We start from the raw sequence: 25,491 nt of genomic DNA, 5'->3' as shown, positions 1-25,491 counted from the left end.
CAGGGATGGAGCAGCCACAGCTTCTCCTCACCCTCACAGTGAAGAATGCCCTCCCAATATCCCATCCAACCCTGCCCTCTGCCAGTTTAGAGCCATTTCCCATTGTCCTGTTGCTGTAACACGTGTCCCTTCTGTAGGGAGCCAAATGGGATCGTGCTGGAAATGGTTAAATGTTCAACCCTGGGCTTCTGTGCAACATCAGCTGTAATTTACATTTGCCTTCGACCTTGAAAGGGAAACGTCCTGGCTTGAGTTCTTGAGTTCTGCAGCGTTACCTTGGGAGAAAGTTGTTTTTCAAAGGGGCCTTGTGTTCCTGGAGTGCAGCTGAGAACACAGGAGCCCTCACAGGGCACCAGAGTCTGACATCCTCAGAAACAACTGGGGATAATCCAAATAAACTCCTGCCTGGCCTTGCAGGGCGAGCTTCTCACTCCCTGCTTGTAGGAGTGACAAAGGTAGGATGGTCAGGATGGACGGAGATGAGAGATCTCTGAAGCCAGGGCTTGGAAATTGGGGTTTATTGCAAAGGGCCTGGGTGCAGAGCCCTGCTTGAGCTGCCAGCCACAGCTCAGAGCAGTAAAGAGAGAGAAGGCAAGAGCCTGGTAAAAAGGATGAGAGAGAGTGAGTGAGCAAAGAATTAAAGGTACCTGCAGCCCTTTACACATTTCAATGCCACCAGCGGGGCTAGAAGAGCGTGTTTGACTCCTGTCAATAGTAGTCCAAAAAAGCTAAAGAAAAGGGTTCAAAAACCAGAAGAGGGAAAGAGAGAGTGAAGTTCCCGTTACAATACAATAAATCTTCCTCTGTGCTGAATATTCTAATTCTCACTAACCAATCTAGTACAAGATACAAATCCTGTAGCATTTCCATATAGCCTATAAGAATCACTACATTCCCATACTGTGTTACATTTTAAACCCTAAAATCTCCTCCTTGGACCCCTTCTGCCAAGCCTAAAAACTCCTCTTTGGAAACCCTACAAACTCCTCTTTGGGTCCCTTCTGCCAAGCTGGCAGGGTCTGCTCTGACCCTTGGGCCTGTCTGCAAGCAGAGGGTGTTGTTCCATCAAAAGGGGATCACCTTCAGCCGGCCACACCATTGTTTTCCAGTTGTTCAGTAACTGAGGTATCCCCAAGCTTGCTTTCATTTCAATCTCACTTATAGTTTCCATATTCTCCAAATCTTTTGCCAGGCAATCATATTGATAAGGCTTTCCTGTTTCATCTCCCCCAACACCTGCTCGCTTGTCTTGCATTGAACTCGGGAAATCTCAGTTGTAATTTGTGCCTGTCCCACTCATTTCCCCTGTTTTTCTCCTTTTTCTCCCCCAGTTTCTGTGTTTGAAGAACATCCGGACCTTCCTGAAGGTGTGCCACGACAAGTTTGGGTTAAGGAACAGCGACCTCTTTGATCCCTTTGACCTCTTTGATGTGCGGGATTTTGGGAAGGTAAGAGTTGACTGCTGAGCTCCTGGGGAGGGATGGCTCTGCCCCTGGGGCTCCCTGGGTTTGTGCTCCAGATTTGGGGTGAAAATACAAAGATTTTGTGGTTTTCTGAGCAGCCTCTGAGGATTGGGTGCCAGTTCCTCTGTGCTTGTGGTGTATTTAGGGTTCTGCTGTGTCCTCAGTGTATTTAGGGGTTCAAACCCTAAATTTAGGGGTTAGAAACCTAAAACAGGTTGATTGTGCTGTGTCTTCAGTAAAGGGTGACCAAGCCATCAAGTTCTCTGCTTTAGATGAAAAACTCTCTGGGATCAGTCTCTAAAGGGTGTGACCCGTGGTAATGTCTTTCACTCATTCTTCACACTAAAGAATAGAAGAAGGATTTCATTAGAAGGCTTGAAAGGAATGATAATAAAATCTTGTGAGTGACCAGAGAGTCTGAGACAGCTGGATTGAGATTGGCCATTAATTTAAAACAACTACATGTGGAATTTGCAGGTAACTCCGACATGGGAAGAGATGAGAATGTTGACTCCATGTTTCAGAAGGTTGATTTATTATTTATGATATATATTATATTAAAAGAAAATTATATATTAAAACTATGCTAAAGAATAGAAGATTTCATCAGAAGGCTTGAAAGGAATAGAAAGGAATGATAATAAAATCCTGTGCCTGACCAGAGAGTCTGAGCCAGCTGGACTGTGATTGGCCATTAATTAGAAACAACTACTTGAGACTAATCAAAGATGCACCTGTTGCATTCCACAGCAGCAGATAATTGTTGCTTACATTTTGTTTTTGAGGCTTCTCAGATTCTTAGGAGAAAAATCTTAGCAAAAAGATTTTTCATAAAATACATCCATAACAGTGACCCATGTGTTTTTGAGAAGAACTAAACCTTGCCTAGGGTCCTTCCCCATCTGCTGCCACCTGTGCAGAGCAAAATAAACTTTGCTGAAATCACCACTGATTTTTGCCATTGAGTGTCTGTGGGGTTTGATGGCAGGGTGAAATGAGTGCCCTGAGCTCCTCAGAAATGTGTTGGCTGTAAGTGATGGTTGGCACCAAACACCAAAGAAGGAAAAACTCTGCCTGGTTTTGACGAGTGGCTCTTGCTCTGATCCCCTGCCTTTGACACCAGCTGCATCAGGGCTGATGGATACAGGGCTCAGGGAAGCCATTACCCAGGACAATTGCTATATTCTTCAGCAGAAAAGGTGATAAAAGATTTATTAAAGCTCTGTATTGTTTTACCTGTTTCGAGCTGCCCGACATAAGCTGCTGGAAGGCATCTTCCCTTCTGATTATCCAAGGAGTAGATTTTCACTGCTGATGGGGATATATTATTTGATATTTATTGCCTAATTTATTTCTGGACCATTATGTGGAATGTGCAATTGCAGTGCCTTGTTTTAAGAGGTTTTTTTTTGATTTATGGAACACAAGAAGGCAGTTGTTGTTCTGGGAATATGAATGCACAGAAGGAACCTTTTGGGCTGGGGAAGGAACTGCTGCTAATTAAAATGCTGCTTTATCGTCACATTGTCTCTAGCTTTGTGCAGTTTCAAATTGCCTCTGATGCCTGGTGTTAAACACTGCTGGAGCACATCAGCTGATGAGCACAGTTTGCTTTTCCTTGTTCTGCTCTTCCCTCCCCCTGGTCATTTTTTTGGGGGTGCATTCAGCTTTGTGACTCTTGAAGGTGATTTGCCACTCCCTCTTTGCTCAAGGCAATCTGGTTTTTTAGGAGACTTGGGAAAGAAATGTGCCATGAACTTCCAAGAGATCCAAATGTGTGCTTTATTGCCTGCATCGTGCTTGTTTTCACGTTGTTGTCATCCTCAACCAACCACAGAAAATGTGGGAAGCACAGACTCTCTATACAGAAACCCCATTTTTTTCTTTTTTATCAGCTTGGTGGAGGTATCAGCTGTCCAGCTCTGCACCACCCTAAATCCCTCTGGAAGCCTGTCAAAACATTCCCATTGTCTCCAGCACCTTTCATTCCCACATTATCCTCAGATCTGTGTTCAACAGTGGCAAAGCAAATAAACAGGGAAAAATCTGCTGGTGACCAGAGCTCCCTTTCCGTTTTGAGTCACAGCAAAAGGAGTCTCTAATCCACCTCCCCCCTGGCCAAACACAGACTTCACACACAAAAAATCCTTCCTGGAGCTATTCACTCCTGAGATCAATGGTGTTTTTTTGGTTACAAGACGCTTACACTGTGTAGGAGGCGTTTCTGGTGGGACACAGTAACACAGAGTTTAATTGCAGATGGGTTTTGGTGGAGTGGGGTTGGTTGTTTCCTTTCTGGATGCCACTGGGGAGAGAGTTATTCCTCTCCTCCAAACCAAAAAGGCCACTGGGACAGCAATTAGCAGCAGTTTTTGGGATTGCTGGAGTGTAATTACTGAGGAGAAAGGCGGGGACTTGGTGCCAACCTCTGCGTAAAGGGCTTTGAATCTTTGGGGCTTTTTAGTGTTAGAAAACCACTGGTGCTTTCAAAGAGGCTGAAAAATCAGATCTCTCAGTCCTGCCTTGCCCAGCTGTTATTCTGAGAGAGGTTTCCATATTTCCATCATTCCTTTTGGCTCCTGCAAGGAGGAGCTGCCATGGGAGCAGTGGAGCCCCTTCCATTCCAGCTCTGCCTGGGGGCTTCCCAAGTCTGAGTTTGCTCCTGGTTTTGCTTCTTCCTTGACTTTTAAGCTTGGGGAGGTGCTTTTTGCTGTCAGCAGGGTGAGGTGGGACCGTGAACCATGTGGGCTTCTCCAGCCAAAATCCCAGTGGGGCTGGAAACTCCAGGTTGGCTCTGTGGGATGTTGGGGAATGGGGAACTCAGGCTCTGCCAGATGGATGCATCCCATTCCCTGGGATCTGCAGCGTCCCCCAGCTCCCCAGGGGAGCCCAAAGGCCACTTCCAATTGCTCATGGCCAGTTGGAATTGCTGACGGGCAGCTCTTTTCCCCCCATGTCCAGTTTTAAAGCAATCCTGCTGTGGTGTGGGTGATAAAGCAATGATCCTGTGTTTCATGGCATGGGTTTGCAGAAGTGACCTGAGATGCTGGTGCCTGTATTTCTACCCATGCCCCTTCAATATTAATTATTTCTGAATATTTGATCCCTTTAAAGTGGTTCAGAGCTCTCCATAAATCACCAGTGGCATCTGCAGAAGTTTTTTTTCCATGGCTGCAGGATGCAGGAGTAAAAGCCCAGTTAATATTGCCTCATTCCTAACTAGGGCCTGATTCTTCAGGCTTGCTGTTAGCACAGCCTGGCTCTTGAAAAAGAAATAAAATAAAAAGCTGGTGCTCATGTAGTGTGTGTTGTTCCACATTTAGTAGCAGTGATGGTATAAAATCAAACTCTTATTGGACTTGCTAATTTATTGGCAGCAACAGTAATGACATAAAATGTACATAAATATGGATTAAACTCTTTATTACTCTATTAGTCAGCGTGATGGTAGCCAGGTTCATTAAAAGGAGTTACTCATTTTAAATAACTTGCAGTAATGTACAATTTTTTTAAAAAGAAATATAGTTCAAATATTCATAAACCTGTGGAGCGTGCCATTTATTAGCCTCCCACTCCTCTCTGCCCTCCTGACGTGGATTTAATCGCCCTGAATTCCTTTTGAAGTTCTTGCTGTCTTTGAAAAAGGCTTTTTTTTGGCAAGATAAGGGTCCTCCCTGCCCTGCCCCACAGATAGGAAACACTGCTGTTCTGAAAATGAAAAAGGGAAGCAATTCATGACCAGCTAAAGGAGGAGGAGATGCTGGTACTGAAATTAAAGTCGTATTTTCCACTCTGCTCCAGAGGCTGGGGAGGGAGATCTGCACCCACCTCACATCTGGAGCAGGGTCTGGATCAATTCTTCCTCTCAGCAGAACCCAGGGAGATTTTGGCTGGTGTGTGGCTGGGGCAGAGCTCAAAGGAGATTTATTTTGGGTGGCTGAAGTGCCAGGGAGAGGATGTGGCTGCTGGGGAGGTGCCCCGAGCCCGGCACGCTCCAGTGGCTGCCTTGGGGTGGGAGTGAAATCAGAGCTAGAGCAAGAGGTGTCCTTTATAAATGTGGGGTAATTGTTCCAAACTTGCTCCAGATATCCAGGGTGTTTTTTAGTGTTCCCTTCCTCCTGCTGCTGGAGGTGTGGGTCCCTCCTGGAAAGCCCTGGGGGGGATCCAGGCTGTCCTCACTTTGTCCCCAGCCCTTCCCAGTGAGGGATTCCCCCTTTGGCATCCATTGGATGGGCTGGGACAGCTCTGGAGGGGCTCAGCTGCCACAAGCCCTTTCTATCACACCCCAAAGGCTGCCAGAAGGTCAGAAAACTCCGATTTCTGTTTGCTTTCAGACAGGAGGGTGGGGAGTGCTGTCAGAATTATTTAAGGGATTCATAACCGAGAGTTGGTGCTTGGTGTTTCTGTTTCTCTGCTGAGAATTCCCCTCCCTGCAGCATCCCCAGCCCCGAATAGCAGCTTCTAGCCCTGCAGCAGGACTTTTAACACAGTTTGGGCAGAGAAAAGGGCGGGATTTATATGAATTAATATAGAGAAAGGCAGAAACTGCAGAAATTCCAGATATACAGCTGCTGTCAACCCACTGCCAGCTGTGACCTGCTGCTCCTCTTCTCTCATTTTGACTTTCAGGGGATTTTTTTCTGACCTCCTGCAGCCAAGAGCACATTAAAAGCAGCGTGTTTTCCCCCTGCACCACGGAGTGCATGAAGCAATAGTGTCTGGGAGCAGAGCTGGGCTTGCCAGCCAAGCTGGGTGTCCCATCCCAGCCCTGCCCTTTATTTTTACCAATCCCCAGAGGTTCCAGGCAGCCTGGATGGAGCTGCCCGTGCTGTGGTGGCCGTGCCAGCTGCTCAGATGGCTCTGTGGCATTGGCTGTGTGCCCAGGGGGGATCCTGTGGCAGCTGGGAGCATCTCAGATTGCTGTGTCACCAGGGTGGGTGGGGAGGGAAGTGAGGAGAATTCCCTAAAAGAAGGGTGTGAATATTTTATTATTTATATTTAAATTTATATATATTTATATATATATATATATAATATTTATTATAGTATTTAAATTTCTATATATATATATAAAAATAAATATTTATTATAGTATTTAAATTTATATTATTTATATATAGAAATATAAAAATAAATAATATTTATTAAAATATTTAAGTTTATAGATAAATGTAAATATAATAAATAATATTTATATTTATATATAAATATTTTGTGTATATTTATGCTATATATTTCTATATTATTTATATTGATGAAATATATTATTATCAATATTTATATATGAGATTTTTGTGTCATTGCATGGAAGAAACACACTTAATTTCCTGGAAGAAACTCACTTAACTCCTTCCTGCCCAGTGGTTGGTGATTTTATCCCCACTGTAGGAGCCACACGTTCACCCTGTGCCCACACCAGAGCCTTTGGGGCTGCACTTCCTGCCCGAGGGAGAATTCCCAGCTCTGGCAATGTGAAAAACGCCAATCACTTGTTTTTAAAATTTTAAAAGTTTAGTTGTAATAAAATAGTTTAAAAAACAGTAATAAAATTAGAGTAATAATAATTTGGACAATTTGAATTAGGACAATATGAGACAATAGAAACAAAGAGTTAAGGACAGTAAAAAGGCCCCACGTTACCAGAGGATTAACCCTTAAAAACAACAGCCTGTTGCATATTCATACACCTCATCCATGATGCATCAATTCCATTCAAACACAGGATTCTGTCTGGGCAGTGTCAGCTTCTTCCTCTGAATCCTGACATCACCTTCAAGGCAGGAAGAAGTTCATTTCTCCTGATAATGGAGCAATAAACTCTCTTTCTCTGAAAGATTCAGATACCAGACCTATTTTTTTTTTTTTTTGGATGATCCAACAATTTCTGGCTATTGTGTGGTTTCATTTGAGCCTCCTTTGGTGCTGTCATGGGATTTTTGAGGTTTGGTGCAGTGAGCATCAGTGTGGGTGCGAGATGCCAACGGGCAAAGCCAGGCTTTGTGTGCCTGGCTGCTGAATTTCTCTCTCATCACTTGAGCTTAACTGTTCAGCATCATGTGCTCTGGGAAAGGAAGGAAATCCATCCTGGCTGAAATCACTTCAGGGACTCTTGGAATAAAAGGAATTTTTTATTCTGTAACGAGCTCCTCTGTTTCTTCATTAAAACCCTCAGCATCTGATGATGAGGCCGTGCCAAGGCCAAATAATAGAAATAATAATGAACATTTCTAGAAACAGATTAACACGTGGGTGTAAATGGGGTTTAGGAAAAGTGAAAGTTCTGGTATTCCATAATCCCCAGTGCTCAGAGCACAGCATTTAACCTATGAAAACACACAAAAAAACCCCCCCAAAACAAACAAACAAACCAACCACCAAAAACAAACAAACAAACAAAAAACCACCCCAAAAAAACAAACCAAAACCAAAAAAAAAAACCCAAAAAAGCAAAAAAAACAAAAAAAAAAAAAAGAGGGGGAAGAAGCTTCTGTAGGAAACTGAATTTTCTTGGGGCAGAGATGAGTTGGTGCAGGTTAATACATGGAAATATCACACCTGAACACCTTGGGGCTGTGGTGGATGTCGCCCCACACAGGTTCCCCTCTTCAGCCTCTCTTGGTTTTTTTTTTGTGCATCTGATTTAAAATGTGCTCATCTCTGCAGAGAAGGGGATGCAGGAGTGGAGCTTTGTGGAGTTTTCTCAAGGAAATAAAAAAAGGAAAAAAAGGAGGAAAATTGTTCCCCTTCTAGAGAATTTACACAGAAATTCCAGAGTGCACTGAGAGTAAAAGTGGGGGGGTTTTTTTGCAGGCTTTGGGGGTGATTTTCTGTGGCAAATTCTGCTCAAAGACCAAAAACTGGAGGATAGAAATAAAAGCTTGGAGAGGCAGGGTGTGAGACAGATCCTGCCTGTACCTGAGCCTGATGGAGTGCAGCAGAGAGAAACTCACTCTTCCAAGCCAGTGGGCTGCAAAGATGATTGGGAAGAAAAAAAAAAAAAAAAAAAAAGGAATTTATTTCTCTCATGCGGAAATAGTGCTGCAGTCCCTGCACAGAGAGATTTATCAAAGGGACCTCTGTGCTCCAGCAGCAGGGCTGAGCTCACAGCTCGCTGCAGATGTGAGCTGAACTGACTGAGTGCCACTTTGAGCAGCTCTGAGTAACCATTGTGCAGTGTCCTGAACCCCCCACGCCAGCCCTGCTCCCAAGCTGGCCTCTCACAAGCACAGAAAATGAGTTTTTATTTGAAAAAAATGAAATTTCTGGGTCCTGGGAATGCCCCAGGGAAGCTGTGTGGGCTCTGTGTTGGGAGCTCCAGTGTGGGGTGCTGGAGTTCCCTGGAGCATCCTCTCCAGGGCCAGGGAGGTGTTGGAGATGCATCCATCAACATCTGGGTTTGCCTGGTTTTGTTTCCTTTTTCAGCTGGGCTGCTCCATACTGTTATAACAGAGATATTTAATTATTATATAATATATTTTATATATATATATATATATATATATATATCAGAATATATAATATATATTCTGTTATAATAGAAATATTTCAGCAGGTTATAATAGAGATATTTATTTATAACAGATTATAATAGAGATATTTCAGCAGCTCTGAGTAACCACTGTGCAGTGTCCTGAACCCCCCACGCCAGCCCTGCTCCCAGGCTGGCCTCTCACAGGCACAGAAAATGAGTTTTTATTTGAAAAAAATGAAATTTCTGGGCCCTGGGAATGCCCCAGGGAAGCTGTGTGGGCTCTGCACTGGGGTGCTGGAGTTCCCTGCAGAGGATGCTCCAGGGCCAGGGAGGTGTTGGAGATGCATCCACCAACATCTGGGTTTGTCTGGTTTTGTTTCCTTTTTCAGCTGGGATGCTCCATCCTGTTATAATAGAGAAGATTTTTCTGTCTATTCAGATGATGCAACAGTTTGGGGTGTTCTCATTTTAGTAGGTGTATATGACAGCTGTTCTGTGAGAATCTGGTTTTTGGGGACTGAGTGCTCAGTGGGATTAGGCTTCAATGTCTGTTTGTTCATTAAAATAATAGATTTATTCATGAAAGAATAGAGATTGATTCATAAAAGAACAGAGATTTATTACTCACTGGGAGTGCCTGAAGCAGACCTTGAGTTGAATTTGCTGGCCTGAAAACAGGAAAACCCCACTGACCTTGATGAGGGGCTGAAGGAGGCGGGTCTGGCTCGCCAGCCTCGTGTTTGATCTGGGAATTAGGAATTTAAAAACGCTCCTGCACAGGAGAATGGAGAGCTGGGAAGGGGAGAAGGTTTTGGTTGAATTCCAACCTGCAGGGATCCTGTGAAGGGCTCTTGCCTTGGGGCCACACTTGACTCTGGGTGTTTGCTCAGCCTTTCCCTCCTCCAGCCAAGTCCCCGTGGGAGCTCTGCTGCCTACCCTCCCCCTCACCCTTTTTTTCTTTTTTTTCTTTTTTTTTTTTCCTCCATGATATTGTTCTAATTACTGGAGTGTGAAGAATTGACTCCTAAAATGCCTCTTGGCAAATTCCATTTGTGCATGGGTGAAATGTCCAGCCCGTCCTGGGACCAAACTTCCCCATCCCAGCCCCAAACTGGGGCTTGTTCCTCTGGCTGGGGATCCTAAAACCCAGCTGGAGATGGAAAAGGGAGAAGAAAAGGAGGGGTTTGGGGAGGGAAAAGGGTTAACACTTGTTTGCTGCCATCCTGCTGGGCTGTGTTTCCACAGGGCTGTTTCTGCTGGGGAGCTGCCAGATGGCATTTGGATTTTTTTGGGGATGGGGCTAAACAGGGACAGGCTGGGACAGCTGTGGGTGCAGAGCTCTGAGGAGGAGCTCAGGGAAGGGATTGGCAGGAAAGTTGTGGGGCTGAGGGTTTTGGGGATGTCCAGCCCTGAATGAACCCTGCAGGGAGCAGGGGTTTTTGTGGTGGTTTTTTGTGTCCTTTCCCTTCTCACCATGGCTGTCCCTTAAGGAAGGGGTTCCTGGCTCTTCTTCTCCCTCTCTGGAGCATGGACTTGCAGAGAATTCTGTGTTTTGGGTACTTTCAAAGTGAATTATTTTAAAACCAGCACTACTGTAAGGCTGTTTCTGAAGGTTTTGGTTTGTTTGTTTTTTTTTTTTTTTTTTTTTTTTCCAAGTGAGAAAGGAGCACTTGTGCAATGCTTCAGGCTTTTTCTGCATTTCCAAGGGCATAAAAACCTGAAAAAATGACGCTGAAAACTCAGTTAATGAGTAACTGCAAGTTTTGCAGGACTGAAGCTTCAAGAAAAATGCCAGGGGGGAGGTTTTGTTCAGAATGCTGCAGACTGGGCAGCTTTGGACCAGCTCCTGACTCCAGAGCACTTGTGGTGGATCCAGTGAGCAGAATTATGCTGGAAAATTCCAAATTGCTCCTGCAATCTGGGCTCCCCTCAGCCCTGGGAGCTGCAGCAGGGCTGGGATGGGGAGGGGAAGGGGACAAAGAGGGGAAGGGGACAAAGGGAAGCACAGTGGAATCCCCTCCTTTAGGGTGAACCCCCACGGGAATCCTCCTGGATTGGGGCTGCGCAGGCTTTGGATGGATCCCAGTTGATTTTTCTGGACCAGCAGCCCTGACAGGAGCCCAAACTCATCCCCATGACTCTGCTGTGTGCGGGACAGGGCAGGGGACAGCTGTGTGACACCATCCACGTCCTCTGTGCCCCTCAGTGGGGGCCTGGCAGAGGCGTGCCCCAGCCTCAGTTTCCCTCTGGGGATGTGCTGGGGGCTCCTCTCCCACCTGCCCAGCTGCTCTGGGGACATCAGGGGGTGCCGGTGTCCCCTGCAGGAGCTCCTGGCACACCTCCTGCCTCCTCCTTTTAGCGGTGGGCTGGGGGAATGCTTGGACTGGGTGATCTCGGGGGTCTTTTCCCAGCTCAGGGGTTGCATGGATGTGTGGTTTTAATGCTCCTCTCCTCTCTCAATGGCTCACAGAAGGGCAGTTACCCTTCAGAGGAGCAGCAGAGCCTGAACCTTGCCCAGCTCATCCCTTCTCACCTTGCTGAGGGGGAGAGTTTAAAAAGAGAGGGGAGGTTGAGAGCCCTGGGCAGGGCTGCTCAGCTTTGGGATTTGTGTTTTCACGGTGCCAGGGACCTTCAAAACGCAGGAAGAGGGCAGTGCTGGCAAACCTGGCAGCAGCTGAAATGGGATGCAGCCCAGGTGATGCTGGAGAAAGCTTTTTGGAGGCAGAGCTCTGTGCTGGGAGCTGTTCACTCTGTGAAGTCTCAGCATGAGCTGCGGCAGACACTTCTAACAGGTCTAAAAAGGTGTAAAATGGCCCCAAATCCGTTTGGCTTCAGGCACTTCACTCTCCCCAGATGCTTTTCCAGCTCTGCCCTGCCACAGAAAGGTTTGTAAAGAGGGAAGAATCAATGAAAATGAAGTTCCTGGTGGTGGGAGCTGTCTGGAGAACAAGCAGATCTTTAGATTCTTGTGTCTCTTTTGTGGTTTTCCTCCCTTCTATTTCTAGGTCCATTAAATTCATTTTTTACCCTGTTCTCCTGTGAAACATAAATGAGTAAATGAGGTAACAAGGGCACACTTAAGGAAAAATGAAGCATGACCATAAATAGCAGTGACCCACCTGAAAGGAAGGTCAGGTAAGAGACATTACCCAGTTGTGCTCATTAAGGATGCCAGGCTGGAACTCAGAATCCTGCTTAGGATTTAGGAAATCAGTTGGAGGACCCATGGAGGGAGATAAGAGCTGCAAGAAATGGAAAGGGAAACATTTCCCTTCCCATTGTCTGCAGAGGGTGAAGTGAAAGAGGGTTTTTGATAGCGATGATTTTCTGTGGTGTGTGATTATATTGGAATTTTGGGGGAAAAAAAATCAACATTTGAGGGGGAAAGGAAGGCTCTGGGCATTGGGGTGCTTCTGTCTGGGGGAAGGCAGGGCTGTTTGATTTCCTGCCCCTTGGTGTGTGAAAAGTGCATAGAGGTGCAGTTTGGAGCCTGAAATTTGGATTTGGAAACTGTCACCCATCTCTGGTGGTTTCTGCTTGAGGAATACTGAAGGGAAATGCACGGAGTTGTTCAGAAAACAGAAATAAGCTGGAGACAAGAGACAAACTCCCTGCTCTGTGGGACTGAGAAGGTTTTGCAGGGCTGTTGGATGTGGTGGTTTTTTCCAGGGCTTTGCTGGAGCTCCCCGGGTGATGGCAGGGAGAAAAGGCAGCGCAGAGAAATTCCTCTTTATGGCAGCAACCAAGAGAATGGGGATTTATCTTGGAGATTAACTGGGCTGCTCCTCTCAGTTTGGCTTTTCCTGCCACAGAATTCAGTCCCGTGAGCCCCACAGATCTGCACAAGGTGAAGAGATAAAGCTGTTTCAATCCCCTTTTGGATTTGGGAGGGACAGTGGTAATTCCCCAGGTGATGAGGTTTATTTTTCTCCATTAGTACCTGGTTTTGAAGAGTTTATTTTCTTCCCCTTGCTCAAGGCTGGGCTTTCAGAAAAGCCTCTTCTGGAGGAGACTTTAGTGTGTGCACACACCACGTGAAGTCAAGAAGGGCTCAACTTCAAAGTGAAGCATGTGGATAAATATTATCCTGACTTGAGGCTACTATTTATTCTTTTTCTTCCAAAACAAAACACATTCACACATGCCTTCTCAAGACTTGGGATGAATTATTTTTATTTCTTTTTAACCACTGTCTGTTCACTCTGCTTTGCTCAGATGATCCCACCTCATCTGCCTCTCTTGGGTGAGTGGGGTTTACAAAAATTCCGGCAATTTTTGAATATTGAGGGGAAGATAGTGTAGCCAGGGCCAAAATCTTCCACTTTTAGGCTCAAAATCCTCTGCTGCCGTTTGTGTGGTTTCCATGGGTCACCAAGGTGGGATGGGAGAGCCCAGGGGAGATGTAAACCTGAAATTTGGAGGATTGGGAGATATTTGGTTCAGGATTCAGCTGAACATGAGTAGGATTTACTCTCTAGAAGTGCCTGCAACAGGCAAATCCCTGCCTTCCAGGTGTCAAAAGAAGCCACTTTCACTGAAAATCATCCTGGTTAATTCTACCTCAAAAGCCTCAGGAGGAATTCTTGATATTCCAGACAATCCCTGGCTGTGGGATCACGGTCCCAGCTGTGTCTGCTCCGACCCCCTGTGCAGGGCAGAGCCTTCATGCATAGGAAATAATCAAATAAAACAATTCCATCCCATGTTTTATGTATGAGGAGGCATGGGGCTGTCAATAATCTTCCATGTTTTTTAATGCCAGCTCTCTGGGTGCTGCTGCTCGTGGCTGATGACACCAATTAATTTGATTGTTTGGAAATAATCTCGAGCGCCGTGCGATTTGCACGGCCCCAGCCCTTCTGCTTTCTAATGATTTCTCTATTAATTTCACTGCTGCCAAGAAAGCTGGGGATGCCTTTCAAGTGGAAAGGGAAAACATGACCTAATACCATGGATGAAATATTAGTGAGGGTGAATTAAATCCCTGTTAGCAGTGGTGGGACCCCAGCCCCTAAAGACACAGGAGCTGCTGGAGCGTGGCAGAGAGAAAAGAGCTGCACATGCTGCTCACGTGTGGATGCACCAGTGTGGAGCAATAAGTTCTTGAACAGCTTTGAAATTAATGGAGGACCAGTGGTTTTTTTTGTCCCCTCCTGCTCCAGCTGGCTTTTGCCTGGTTAAAAAAGAGCTGACATGGAGAAATTCAGTGTCTGGACCTCCCTGTGGGATGGGAACACAGGGGATGGGCTTGTCCCTCTGGAGCTGGGGTTGTGCTTTGCCTCAATTCCTGTTTTTTGGTTTGATTTGAGTGTGGTGAACTCCTTGGCGGTGCTGCCTTTGTCACCTCGTGTCCACCTGGAGGGATGAAGCTCCATGGAGGCTCTCCCCAGCCTGCAGGGCAGTGCCATCAATTTTCCTGATTTTCAGCATCACAAGCCTCAAGCTGTGCTCAAGCCTTGCCTTTTTTATCCACCCATCTGGCAGAAATCCCCCCAGAAAGGGCTTATACACAAGATACACTCATCCTATCCCATCCAAATCTCCTCATCCCATCCCATCCCAAATCTCCCTGTCCCATCCAAATCTCCTCATCCCATCCCATCCCATCCCAACCTTCTCATCCCAACCCATCCCAACCTCCTCATCCCATCTCATCCACATCTCCTTATCCCATCCCATCCCATCCCATCCCATCCCATCCCATCCCATCCCATCCCATCCCATCCCATCCCATCCCATCCCATCCCATCCCCAAAACCCCTTCAGAGACACAGGACCAGGATTCAATCAGTGACATTTCCACCCCTCTGCTGCTTTCTTTGCCTTTCTCTCCCTGATGGACTCCAATCTTGTGATATTGTAAGAAGTGAGGAGTGATGGAGCTCTTGGCCTTTTTAAATATGTATGAACTTCTCAGGGAGATGCAGAGTGATGGAGACAGATGTGAGCTGTGCCATTACCCAGGCCTGGGTGTCTCTGTTCCCCCTGTCCCAAGTCATTATTCACAGGCAAACCATAATTTTTCTGTTCCTTTGCTTATGGATGGATTATTAGTAGTAGTATTAGTATTATTATCATTATCATTATTATCATTATTTTATTTTTATTATTATTATTACTATATTTTATTTTATTTTATTTTATTTTATTTTATTTTATTTTATTTTATTTATTATTTTATTTTATTTTATTTTTCAGGAGCTCACAGAGAGCTGCTGGTCTCTGTTCCCCCTGTCCCAAGTCATTATTCACAGGCAAACCATAATGTTTCTGTTCCTTTGCTTATGGATTATTATTTTTATTATTATTATTATTAGTATTAGTATCATTATTATTATTATCATCATTATTATTTTTAATTATTATTACTTTATTACTTTATTTTTTTTTTTTTTTTTAATTTTATTTTATTTTTCAGGAGCTCACAGAGAGCTGCTGGTGCAGTTCCTACCTCTGTGTGTTTTCTGCTCCTTGGCAGGGTCAGGCTGGGTGGTGACTCAGGAAAATGAGCTTAAATCTTGTGATTTTGGTGATAAACCTGCAGATTTTTATTTGTCCTCCTTGGTTTCTGAGAGTTTGGTTTGGTTGTCCCATGTTCTCACTCAGATTTGTCCCCTCAGGTGAACGTGGTGGGATTTCTCAAGGATAAATGATTTTTTGTGTTGTTACACATTCTTAGTCATTTTCCCTGGGGTAAATGACTTAGTGTGTTATTTATATTATAAATATAACTTAGTTTATTATTTATATTGTAACTTATAACTTAGCATGTTATTTATATTATAAATACTGATATAACCCATGGATAGCCAGGATCTGTTCCTCGTGCTCTCACAGCACAGCAAAGCATCTTCCTCGCTGTCACAGCAATGCAAGGGAATTTCTCATTTTATTTAATTCTCCAGACAAACTTTTCATTAAAAAAAACCCAAAAAACTCCTAATTTTGGCTTAAATGCAGCTGATAGTTTTGTTTAAAAATCAAATTACTTTAGATTTTTTTTTTTTTAAATTTTTACACAGTGTGCTTTGTCCTCATTTAAAATTATATTTAACCTGGTGAGATTTTTATTCTGAGAGCTGGGAACTGTCCACCTTGCTGGTGTCCCACTCTCCTTGCTGGCATCCCCCAAAATGAATAATTCAGCCCCTGGGCTGCCTGAGAAGGTCACACAAATGAGGGGACACCCACTCTTTATCAGCCCTGAAGGTCACATGGAGGGGGTGACACCCATTTTCTGCAGTCCCAGCTGGAAAGGTCATTCCTGAGGGGAAGACTTCAACCTTGGGATGAGTTTTCTGTGTGGAATTTCTTCTCCGCGCATGGAATTTCTTCTCCACGGAAGCGTTGGCAGGGTCAGGGCTTCTGCAGTTTGGGATGTGCAGCATGGGTTTGTCACCAGAGCATTCATGGCTTGAATTGATTTTTGTTGGTTTTTTTTTGCTGGACAAGGGGAGCTGGTGAGAGCAGGAAAAAGAGAAGAACAGGCAGGGATGGGCAGGATTTGCTCTCGGGGCAGGCTCTGCTCACCCCGAGGGTGATGGGGTGAGATGTCCCTGTTTGCACAGGGATTGTGTCTCCTACAGGAGCAGCCTTGGCTCTCAAATAATCGATTTTCTTGGGTTCTTCAGGCTCTGGACCATGGAAAATGTGGTGATCATTGGCTTTCAGCCTCCTCCCCAGGGCAGGGGATCAATACAGCTCAATATGGGCTCCAGCCTGTGGGTTGTGCTTTTTCCAGAAGGACCTGGGGAGAAAAGATGCCGTTTAAAGAAAATTACTGCATTGCCTATCAGCTGAAAACAAAAGTCTTTTGTCCTGTCAATCAGGGGGAGGCTTTATCTTGTCAATCACTGGGAAAATGCTTCCCTTGCACTTCTGCCAGGCTTTGCACAGAGTGGGTTTCTCCTTCAGTCACGCAAGCCAGTGTTGGGCACAGTAGCTTTTAATAAAAAATATATTAAAATTGCATTAAAAATTTAAAAATTACATTTAAAATATATCAAAATTGCATTTTAAACATATAAAAATTACATTTAAAATACAAAAATTGCATTTTAAACATATAAAAATTAAATTTAAAATATATCAAAATTACATTTAAAATATATCAAAATTACATTTAAAATATATCAAAATTTACATTTAAAATATATTAAAATTACATTTAAAATATATAAAAATTACATTCAAAATATATAAAAAATTACATTTAAAATATATAAAAATTACATTTTAAACATATAAAAATTACATTTAATATATATCAAAATTACATTTAAAATATATCAAAATTTACATTTAAAATATATAAAAATTACATTTAAAATATATTTTAAAAATTACATGCTGCTGCCTCTCCTCCTGCCTCAGGAATGTTCCTTCTTTTAAAAAACCTGGCTCATTCCCAGAAATTCTCCAAATTCTTTACACAGCAGTGTTTTATAAACCCCAGGGCACCCAGCCCTGGAGGGAGCTGAGGTGTGAGGAATCCCTGGGTGCTGTGGAGGGTCCCAGAGTTTTATAAACCCCAGAGCTTTGGAGAGTCCTGTTTTATAAAAACCCCAGAATTTGGACAGTCCTGCTTTATAAACCCCAGAGCACCCAGCCCTGGGGAGATCTGCAGTGTGAGGAATCACTGGTTGCTTTGGACAGTCCTGTTTTACAAACCCCAGAGTTTTGGGGAGTCCTGTTTTAAGAACCCTGGGGTTCTTAAAGTTTTTAAGAACTTGAGTTTTTTAAAGAACTTGGGGAATCCTGGTTTATAAACCCCAGAACACCCAGCCTTGGAGAGAGCTGAGGTGTGAGGAATCACTGGATGATTTGGACAGTCCTGTTTTATAAACACCAGAACTTTGGAGAGTCCTGTTTTAAAAACCCCAGAGTTTTGGGGAGTCCTTTTTATAAACCCCAGAGCACCCAGGCCTGGAGAGATCTGCAGTGTCAGGAATCATTGGGTGATTTGGAGAGTCCTGTTTTAAAAACCCCAGAGTTTTGGAGAATCCTATTTTATAAACCCCAGAGCACCCAGGCCTGGAGTTTATAAACAGGCTGAGGTGTGAGGAATCCCTGAGAGGTTTGAGGAATCCCTGGGTGCTTTGGAGAGTCCTGTTTTATAAACCCCAGAGTTTTGGACAGTCCTGTTTTAAAAACCCCAGAGTTTGGGACAGTCCTGTTTTAAAAACCCCAGAGTTTGGGAGAGTCCTGTTTAAGAACCCTGGGGTTCTTAAAGTTTTTAAGAGCTTGAGTTCTTTTAAGAACTTGGGGAGTCCTGTTTTATAAACTCCAGAGTTTTGGAGAGTCCTGTTTTATAAACCCCAGAACTTTCCATAGTCCTGTTTTATAAACCCCAGAGCACCCAGCCCTGGAGGGAGCTGAGGTGAGAGGAACCTCTGGGTGCTCTGAGGAACCCCTGGGTGCTTTGAGGAACCCCTGGGTGCTTTGAGGAATCCCTGGGTGCTCTGAGGAATCCCTGGGTGCTTTGAGGAACCCCTGGGTGCTTTGAGGAACCCCTGGGTGCTCTGAGGAACCCCTGGGTGCTTTGAGGAACCCCTGGATGATTTGAGGAACCCCTGGGTGCTTTGAGGAACCCCTGGATGATTTGAGGAACCCCTGGGTGCTTTGAGGAACCCCTGGATGATTTGAGGAACCCCTGGGTGCTCTGAGGACTCCCTGGGTGCTTTGAGGAACCCCTGGGTGCTTTGAGGAACCCCTGGATGCTCTGAGGAACCCCTGGGTGCTTTGAGGAACCCCTGGGTGCTCTGAGGACTCCCTGGGTGCTCTGAGGAAGCCCTGGATGCTCTGAGGAACCCCTGGGTGCTTTGGAGAGCCCTGCCCTGGCACCCACCTCCTCCCAGCCAGCATCCCCCCCTCCCTGCACACCAGACAGGGACAGATGGGACCTGGCACTGCCTTTCACTGCCCTGAATGCAGCAGATCTGTCTTAGCCAGGCTTTTCTTCGTGGTAGACAAATACCAGTCACCCTGGTGGTTTTTCACACCAGTCTTTTGTTTCTTTCCCTCCTGAGCTGCAACAAAAGCTTCAGAGCTCTGGGAGCAGTAATTAGTTTTGCTCTTATTTTCTATAAAACTCACCTCTGGAGCACTGTGTGTGCCAGCAGCCACATCCAGGAGAATGGCCCCAGGGCTGAATTTGCATTTCTGATGCAGAAATTCAAATTAGTTCCATACATCAAGCGATTCCAGTGGTCAGAGCATCACTCCTTATCAGGGGCTGTTGGGATCCTTGGCTGCAGCTGCCAAATTCTTTGGAAACTCGACAGAAACAGCCCCAAATAATCCCCAGGTGGGATGTGTGTGCCTCTGGAAGTGCCTGTGTCCTCTGCCGTGGAGGGCTTTGATGCCCTGAGCATCAAAGTCTCACCTGGGCCCTGCTTTCATCCACGATTGCACCTTCTTGGGAGTTTATTTATTCAATTTTTATCTCAGTGTTGTCTGGTTGATCCTGAGCTGATTGCTGTCAGCCAGACTTTGTGTTTGGATTTGATCTTTGGAAATAGTAAAAGTGGATGATTTTACATCCCTTTCTCTTCATCCTTGAGCATCCCAAACCTCTTTGTGAGTGGAAATCCCAGTGAGGGAGGCACGGCCAGCACCAGGAGATGCCTTGAGGAGCACAGGTTTGGTAAACAAAGGGTTTTGTCTCTGCCCCTGGAGCTGAGGCTTCCAAAGAGGAGCAGATGGCACTGGAAGCATCTTCTTGGTGACAGCCAGGCCTTCTGCAGGGATGCTTGCACCCAGGAGGTCACACTTGGAGGATGTTCAGGTCTTTGGGCAAAGTTTGCAAGTTGTGTTTCTCAGCTGGCTGTGCTCTTGTTGATACAGAGCACCTCAAAACTTCTTATCCACTGGTCATCCACCTTTTTCGTGTTGAAAAACGAGATTTTTTTTGGTGGCATTTCCAGTGCTGCTGTGTGAAAAATTGAAAAATGAGATTTTTTTTGGTGCCATTTCCAGTGCTGCTGTGTGAGGAGGTGGCTGTGGTGCATTTAGTGCCTTGCTGTGGTGTTTCTCCAGCTGGATTTGGCTGTGAAATGACGTTTTCCACCCCCAAAGCCCAAACCTTCAGGGGGATGAGGCACCATTGATGAGGAGAATCTTCAAACTGCAGCAAGACAGGGCAGAAAGAAGCAGAGGGAAGAGATCTCCTGCAGGAAATTTGCTGCCTGACCCCCGGATGTGTTTGTGGGTGCTGGCTGCCTTAGGGGAGGCTCTTTGCTGTTCCTTTCCATGTCCAGCCCTCTCCTGATTTCCAGGAGCTTTCCCTGCCCCAAATCTCTGCGATATTCATTACCCACATCCAAAATTGCTGCTCTTCATCAAATTTCATCAAAACTGCCCCTTCAACAATGAGGAGCTCCTCATTTGCTGGGGAGGAGAGGACTGAGCACCTGCTGTGGCTTTGTTTGGAAGGGGAAGGTAAAACAGACAAAAAAAAAAAAAAAGACAGAAAATCAGCTCCTTGTTCAAATTCCCCATCTCCTCTGCCTCATCACTTGGGTTTTGGTAATTGCTTTAATCTGCACTTGGGCTTTCCTGGCAGGGGGAGGATTTTTCAGTGGCTGTCATTTCTTTGTTGCTGGTTGTTTCCAAACTCATTACTCCTGGCATTTATTCACCCAGGCTGGGAGCAGCTTGCACCAGGGGCACAGAATGGAAATTGATTTACAGCGACGGTGTGTGATCTAGAAGATGTCAGGGTTTTTTTGTGGGTTTTTTTTTCCTCTCCTGAGTCTATAAATTAGTTTTGATTCCAATAAGGTTTTCTGCTACAGTTATAAATCAGATCCCAAGGAGCTGTGGGATATTAAAGGAGTGAAGCAGCAGCTCTGTATCCCAATATTGCTGATGCCCAGAGGTTTTGTGGGATAAACTTGGGAAAGGGGCTTTCATCTGGGGAGAAGAACCAGCTGCTGCAATACAGGTGTATCCATAATAAATCAATTTAAAAATCGTATAGGTTTAAATTTTTAGGGAGGTAAGGGCCTGGAATTGTTTGTGATTTAAGGAAACAAGCCCCACGCTGAGTTTTTTGGAGAATATTGATGCTCCAGCAGATCTCTAGGAGGGTTTTCCTCAGGCTGTGAAAGCTCTGATGGTTTGGCAGATTTGGGCTCATTTGGATTTGCAGCCTCAGCACTGCAGGGAGGGCTCACAGTGCGTGAGCAGCTGATGCAGGGAGCACTCCTGGGGTGCAGCTGAGGGGTGCAGGGAGCTGGGGAAATTGGGAAATGCACCTTGGAGCTGTGGAAATTGGGAAATGCACCTTGGAGCTGTGGAAATTGGGAAATGCACCTTGGAGCTGTGGAAATTGGGAAATGCACCTTGGAGCTGGGGAAATTGGGAAATGCACCTTGGAGCTGGGGAAATTGGGAAATGCACCATGGAGCTGGGGAAATTGGGAAATGCACCTTGGGGCTGGGGAAATTGGGAAATGCACCTTGGAACTGTGGAAATTGGGAAATGCACCTTGGAACCCTGGAAATTGGGAAATGCACCTTGGAACTGTGGAAATTGGGAAATGCACCTTGGGGCTGGGGAAATTGGGAAATGCACCTTGGGGCTGGGGAAATTGGGAAATGTGCCTTGGAGCTGTGGAAATTGGGAAATGCACCTTGGAGCTGGGGAAATTGGGAAATGCACCTTGGAACCCTGGAAATTGGGAAATGCACGTTGGAACCCTGGAAATTGGGAAATGCACCTTGGAGCTGGGGAAATTGGGAAATGCACCTTGGAACCCTGGAAATTGGGAAATGCACCTTGGAGCTGTGGAAATTGGGAAATGCACCTTGGAGCTGGGGAAATTGGGAAATGCACCTTGGAGGTGTGGAAATTGGGAAATGCACCTTGGGGCTGGGGAAACTGGGAAATGCACCTTGGGGCTGGGGAAATTGGGAAATGCACCTTGGAACCCTGGAAATTGGGAAATGCACCTTGGAGCTGGGGAAATTGGGAAATGCACCTTGGAGGTGTGGAAATTGGGAAATGCACCTTGGAGCTGGGGAAATTGGGAAATGCGCCTTGGAACCGTGGAAATTGGGAAATGCACCTTGGAGCTGGGGAAATTGGGAAATGCGCCTTGGAGCTGGGGAAATTGGGAAATGCACCTTGGAACCGTGGAAATTGGGAAATGCACCTTGGAGGTGTGGAAATTGGGAAATGCACCTTGGAGCTGGGGAAATTGGGAAATGCGCCTTGGAGCTGGGGAAATTGGGAAATGCGCCTTGGAGCTGGGGAAATTGGGAAATGCACCTTGGAACCGTGGAAATTGGGAAATGCACCTTGGAGCTGGGGAAATTGGGAAATGCACCTTGGAACTGTGGAAATTGGGAAATGCACCTTGGAGCTGGGGTTTGCCAGGATTGCTTTGACCTGCTGTGAAATTGGGGCAAACTCTGTGGGCAAACACCGTGGTGGCTCCTCAGCAGGTGCTCCCTGGGTGTTGCTGTGGGGCACAAAACAGCACCAATGTGGGTTTGCTGCTCTTTCCAAGGTAAAAACAGGGGTTTTTGGTTTTCTGACTCTTAACATTTATAGATTTCCCAAATTCCCAGTGGATTGGAGGGTGAAAGTGCCACCTCTCCAATGACGCTGAGCAAGCCAACAATCCATTAAATTTCTCTTCCTCCACACGAGAACGCAAAACAATAAATTATTTCCATAAAGTGTGTAGAAAAGTTTGTTACGAGGATGCAAAATAAACATCAGAAAACTCAGAAAACCCTAAAAAAAAATCAAAGCAACACCTGGGCTCTGCCAGGTTCTGCTGGGCTGGTTCTCCTGATTGCAGGGGTGTTCCTGGGGGAATCCCAAGCTGCCCAAAGCTTTTCCTGGATGAGCTGCCAGTGAATCTCCTTCCTGCTCAAGAGTTCGCTGGAAAAGAACATCTCTGACTGTGGGAATCTATAAATTCAGAGGGTTTTGGGAAAGCTGCAAAAGGCAGGCCTCAGAGACAGCACAAGTGTGATGAGAGCTAAGCAGCAGCCACGAGATAGCTCAGCAGAAAAATGATGTAAAATGTGGAGAAGCAAGGACAAGGCTGCCGGTGAATCTCCTCTCTGCTCAAGAGCTCACTGGGAAAAAACATCTCTGAGCTGCCACCAGACCTCACAGGAGGTGACAACGTGATGTGGTGCCAGCCTCATTGGATTTTCCATTTGCACAGGGAGCAGAGAGCATCAGCCCCCAGAGCAGATCCCTGCTCCCTGCTCTGGCACCCAGGGCTGGGTGCTCACCTCCCAGACCAGCAGGGTGTATAAACCAATACTTCCTATCTCTTTATTATTTACTTCTGCCCAGGCAGGCTTCCTTCTTTTGAATAGAATTTTTATTTGGTTGTCTTGGAACAGTCATTAATAGGTTAAATAGAATATAATGGAAATTGCTGTGGCCTTATGAATTCTGTTCTTGCCTTTTTAATTTTTTTTTTTTACTATTTTTATCAGCTCTACAGCTTATGATACTACTTCACCTGTTTACCTGTGCCATCCCACGCTGCTGTATTTTACAACCTTTAATAACTCCTTTCAGCTTCCCAGTGCCAATGTTTTGAGCATTTTGTGGATGTATGGGGGTGTTTGCTTTGTTTTGGGTTCATTGAGCAAATGCTGGTGGTTTTTTTGTTTTTTTTATCTCTCTCTTTTTTTATTTTTTTGTATTTTAATTAGGGAGATTGAAAGCTCAGAGCAAATTTGAAGCAGATGGAGCTGGTGACATCACTCTTTGTTTTACTCCTGTTAGTGCAGATTCGCTGCTCTGGGGTAAATCCTGGAGAGAGCCTTGTCCTCAGACACCCCCAGCCTTTTCCCACCCCTGTCTCCCTGCTTTGCCCTCTCTTTGTGCCCCCCTCACTCCCCCCAGGCCTGCCTCCATCAGATGCTGTTTCCAGACCAAAATCCCACCATTTTCCAGCTGTTCTTCCCCTGGGATGAGCCCCCAGCCAGGGCTTGGTGCAGGAGCAGAGCCTGAGCTCTGCCAGACCCTCCCCAAACCTCCCCCACCCTCCATGCACAGGGAATTTGGTGATTTCTGTTTCTTGCACGGGGGTTTGGTCGTGGATCTGTGAAAAATGCCTATTTCATGATTGGCTTTTCACACAAATATTAAAATGAATATTATATGTGTTGTGTTAGAAAGGCAGCAGCTCTGCTGGGAGCTAGGCTGGGAATGTCCAGCAGAGCCTGACTCCTTCTGAGCCAGGTAAAATCTGCTTTTCCATCCTTCTGAGCCAGGTAAAATCTGCTTTTCCATCCTTCTCGTTGTTATCTTGTTCCTGTTTAGCTCAGGGGTCCCTTCCTGCAGTGCTGCTTCCATCCTGCCGTCCTTTGGCTCAGAAGGAGCTCATTTATTTCCCTGAGTTCCATTTCTGTACAGTATAAACCATTGTGTCCTGAGTGTTTATGGAGCACAGAGGTGCTTCCTCTTCTCATTGCTCATTTTTAATCAATGCTTTTTGCTTACTCACCACCAGCAAAGCCACAGAGGAATCATTGCTTTTCCTTTTCTCCTTTATTAAACTCAAAACCCCTGCTGGAGGTACCAAAACCCAACCAGTTGCTTGGAAAAAAGCCATGATTTTCCTGATTGGGACCAATTAAAATCAAATGGCAGCAGCAGAGGTGGGTGCTGGTTGCTGCTGCAGGGCTGGGGATTGCAGCTCTGGGTTACTTTGCAGGCAAGCTCAGCCTGGCAGCAGCAGCAGAACTGGAGATTTTAAAATAAAAAGAGCTTTTTCTGCATCCAGCCAGGTGCTCTGAAGTGTCCAGGTGCCTTTTGATGGTGGGCTTGGTTTGCCTCGTGGATTGAAGGATTCGGTGAAAGATTTGCTCTCACCAAAAACCAATTCATTTTGAATCATTCACTTGACCAAAAGTGAATTTAAGGCAGCAGAGTCAGGCTGCAGGGAGGTGCTGGCTGGTGCATCTGGTGGGAGTTGGAAGTTTTTCCTCTTTTGGGGCAGGCTGATCCTTGTTGGAGGTGCCGGTTTGTGCTGCAGTTGTTGTTCTGCTTGTGTTTCACCCCCAGAGCTCCCAATCCCACTCCCTTTGGGTCATTTGGGTCATTTCCAACCAGTTGCTTGGAAAAAAAGCCATGATTTTCCTGCTTTGGGGACAATCAGCTGTGCCCTGATTGGGACCAATTAAAATCAAATGACAGCAGCAGAGGTGGGTGCTGGTTGCTGCTGCAGGGCTGGGGATTGCAGCTCTGGGTTACTTTGCAGGCAAGCTCAGCCTGGCAGCAGCAGCAGAACTGGAGATTTTAAAATAAAAAGAGCTTTTTCTGCATCCAGCCAGGTGCTCTGAAGGGTCCAGATGCCTTTTGATGGTGGGGTTTGCCTCGTGGATTGGAGGATTCGGTGAAAGATTTGCTCTCACCAAAAACCAATTCATTTTGAATCATTCACTTGACCAAAAGTGAATTTAAGGCAGCAGAGTCAGGCTGCAGGGAGGTGCTGGCTGGTGCATCTGGTGGGAATTGGAAGTTTTTCCTCTTTTGGGGCAGGCTGATCCTTGTTGGAGGTGCCAGTTTGTGCTGCAG

At 45.6% G+C, this 25,491-nt stretch overlaps 1 protein-coding gene across 10 annotated transcripts in view; it reads left to right on the top strand.

Annotated features, from left to right (window-relative positions):
- Positions 1 to 25,491, top strand: part of VAV2 (vav guanine nucleotide exchange factor 2) — a 120,274-nt gene that overhangs the window by 29,403 nt on the left and 65,380 nt on the right. For all 10 annotated transcript variants that reach the window (XM_036393775.2, XM_036393777.1, XM_036393776.2 and 7 more), the window contains exon 2: positions 1,332 to 1,448. In XM_036393775.2, coding sequence (XP_036249668.1) covers positions 1,332 to 1,448 — 117 coding nt within the window. The remainder of the gene's footprint in view (positions 1 to 1,331; positions 1,449 to 25,491) is intronic.

This window comes from Molothrus ater, chromosome 20, assembly GCF_012460135.2.
Source record: "Molothrus ater isolate BHLD 08-10-18 breed brown headed cowbird chromosome 20, BPBGC_Mater_1.1, whole genome shotgun sequence".
NCBI classification, from domain to species: Eukaryota; Metazoa; Chordata; class Aves; order Passeriformes; family Icteridae; genus Molothrus; species Molothrus ater.
Note: the sequence above shows the minus strand (reverse complement) of the source record. Positions and strands in the feature narration are given on the sequence as shown.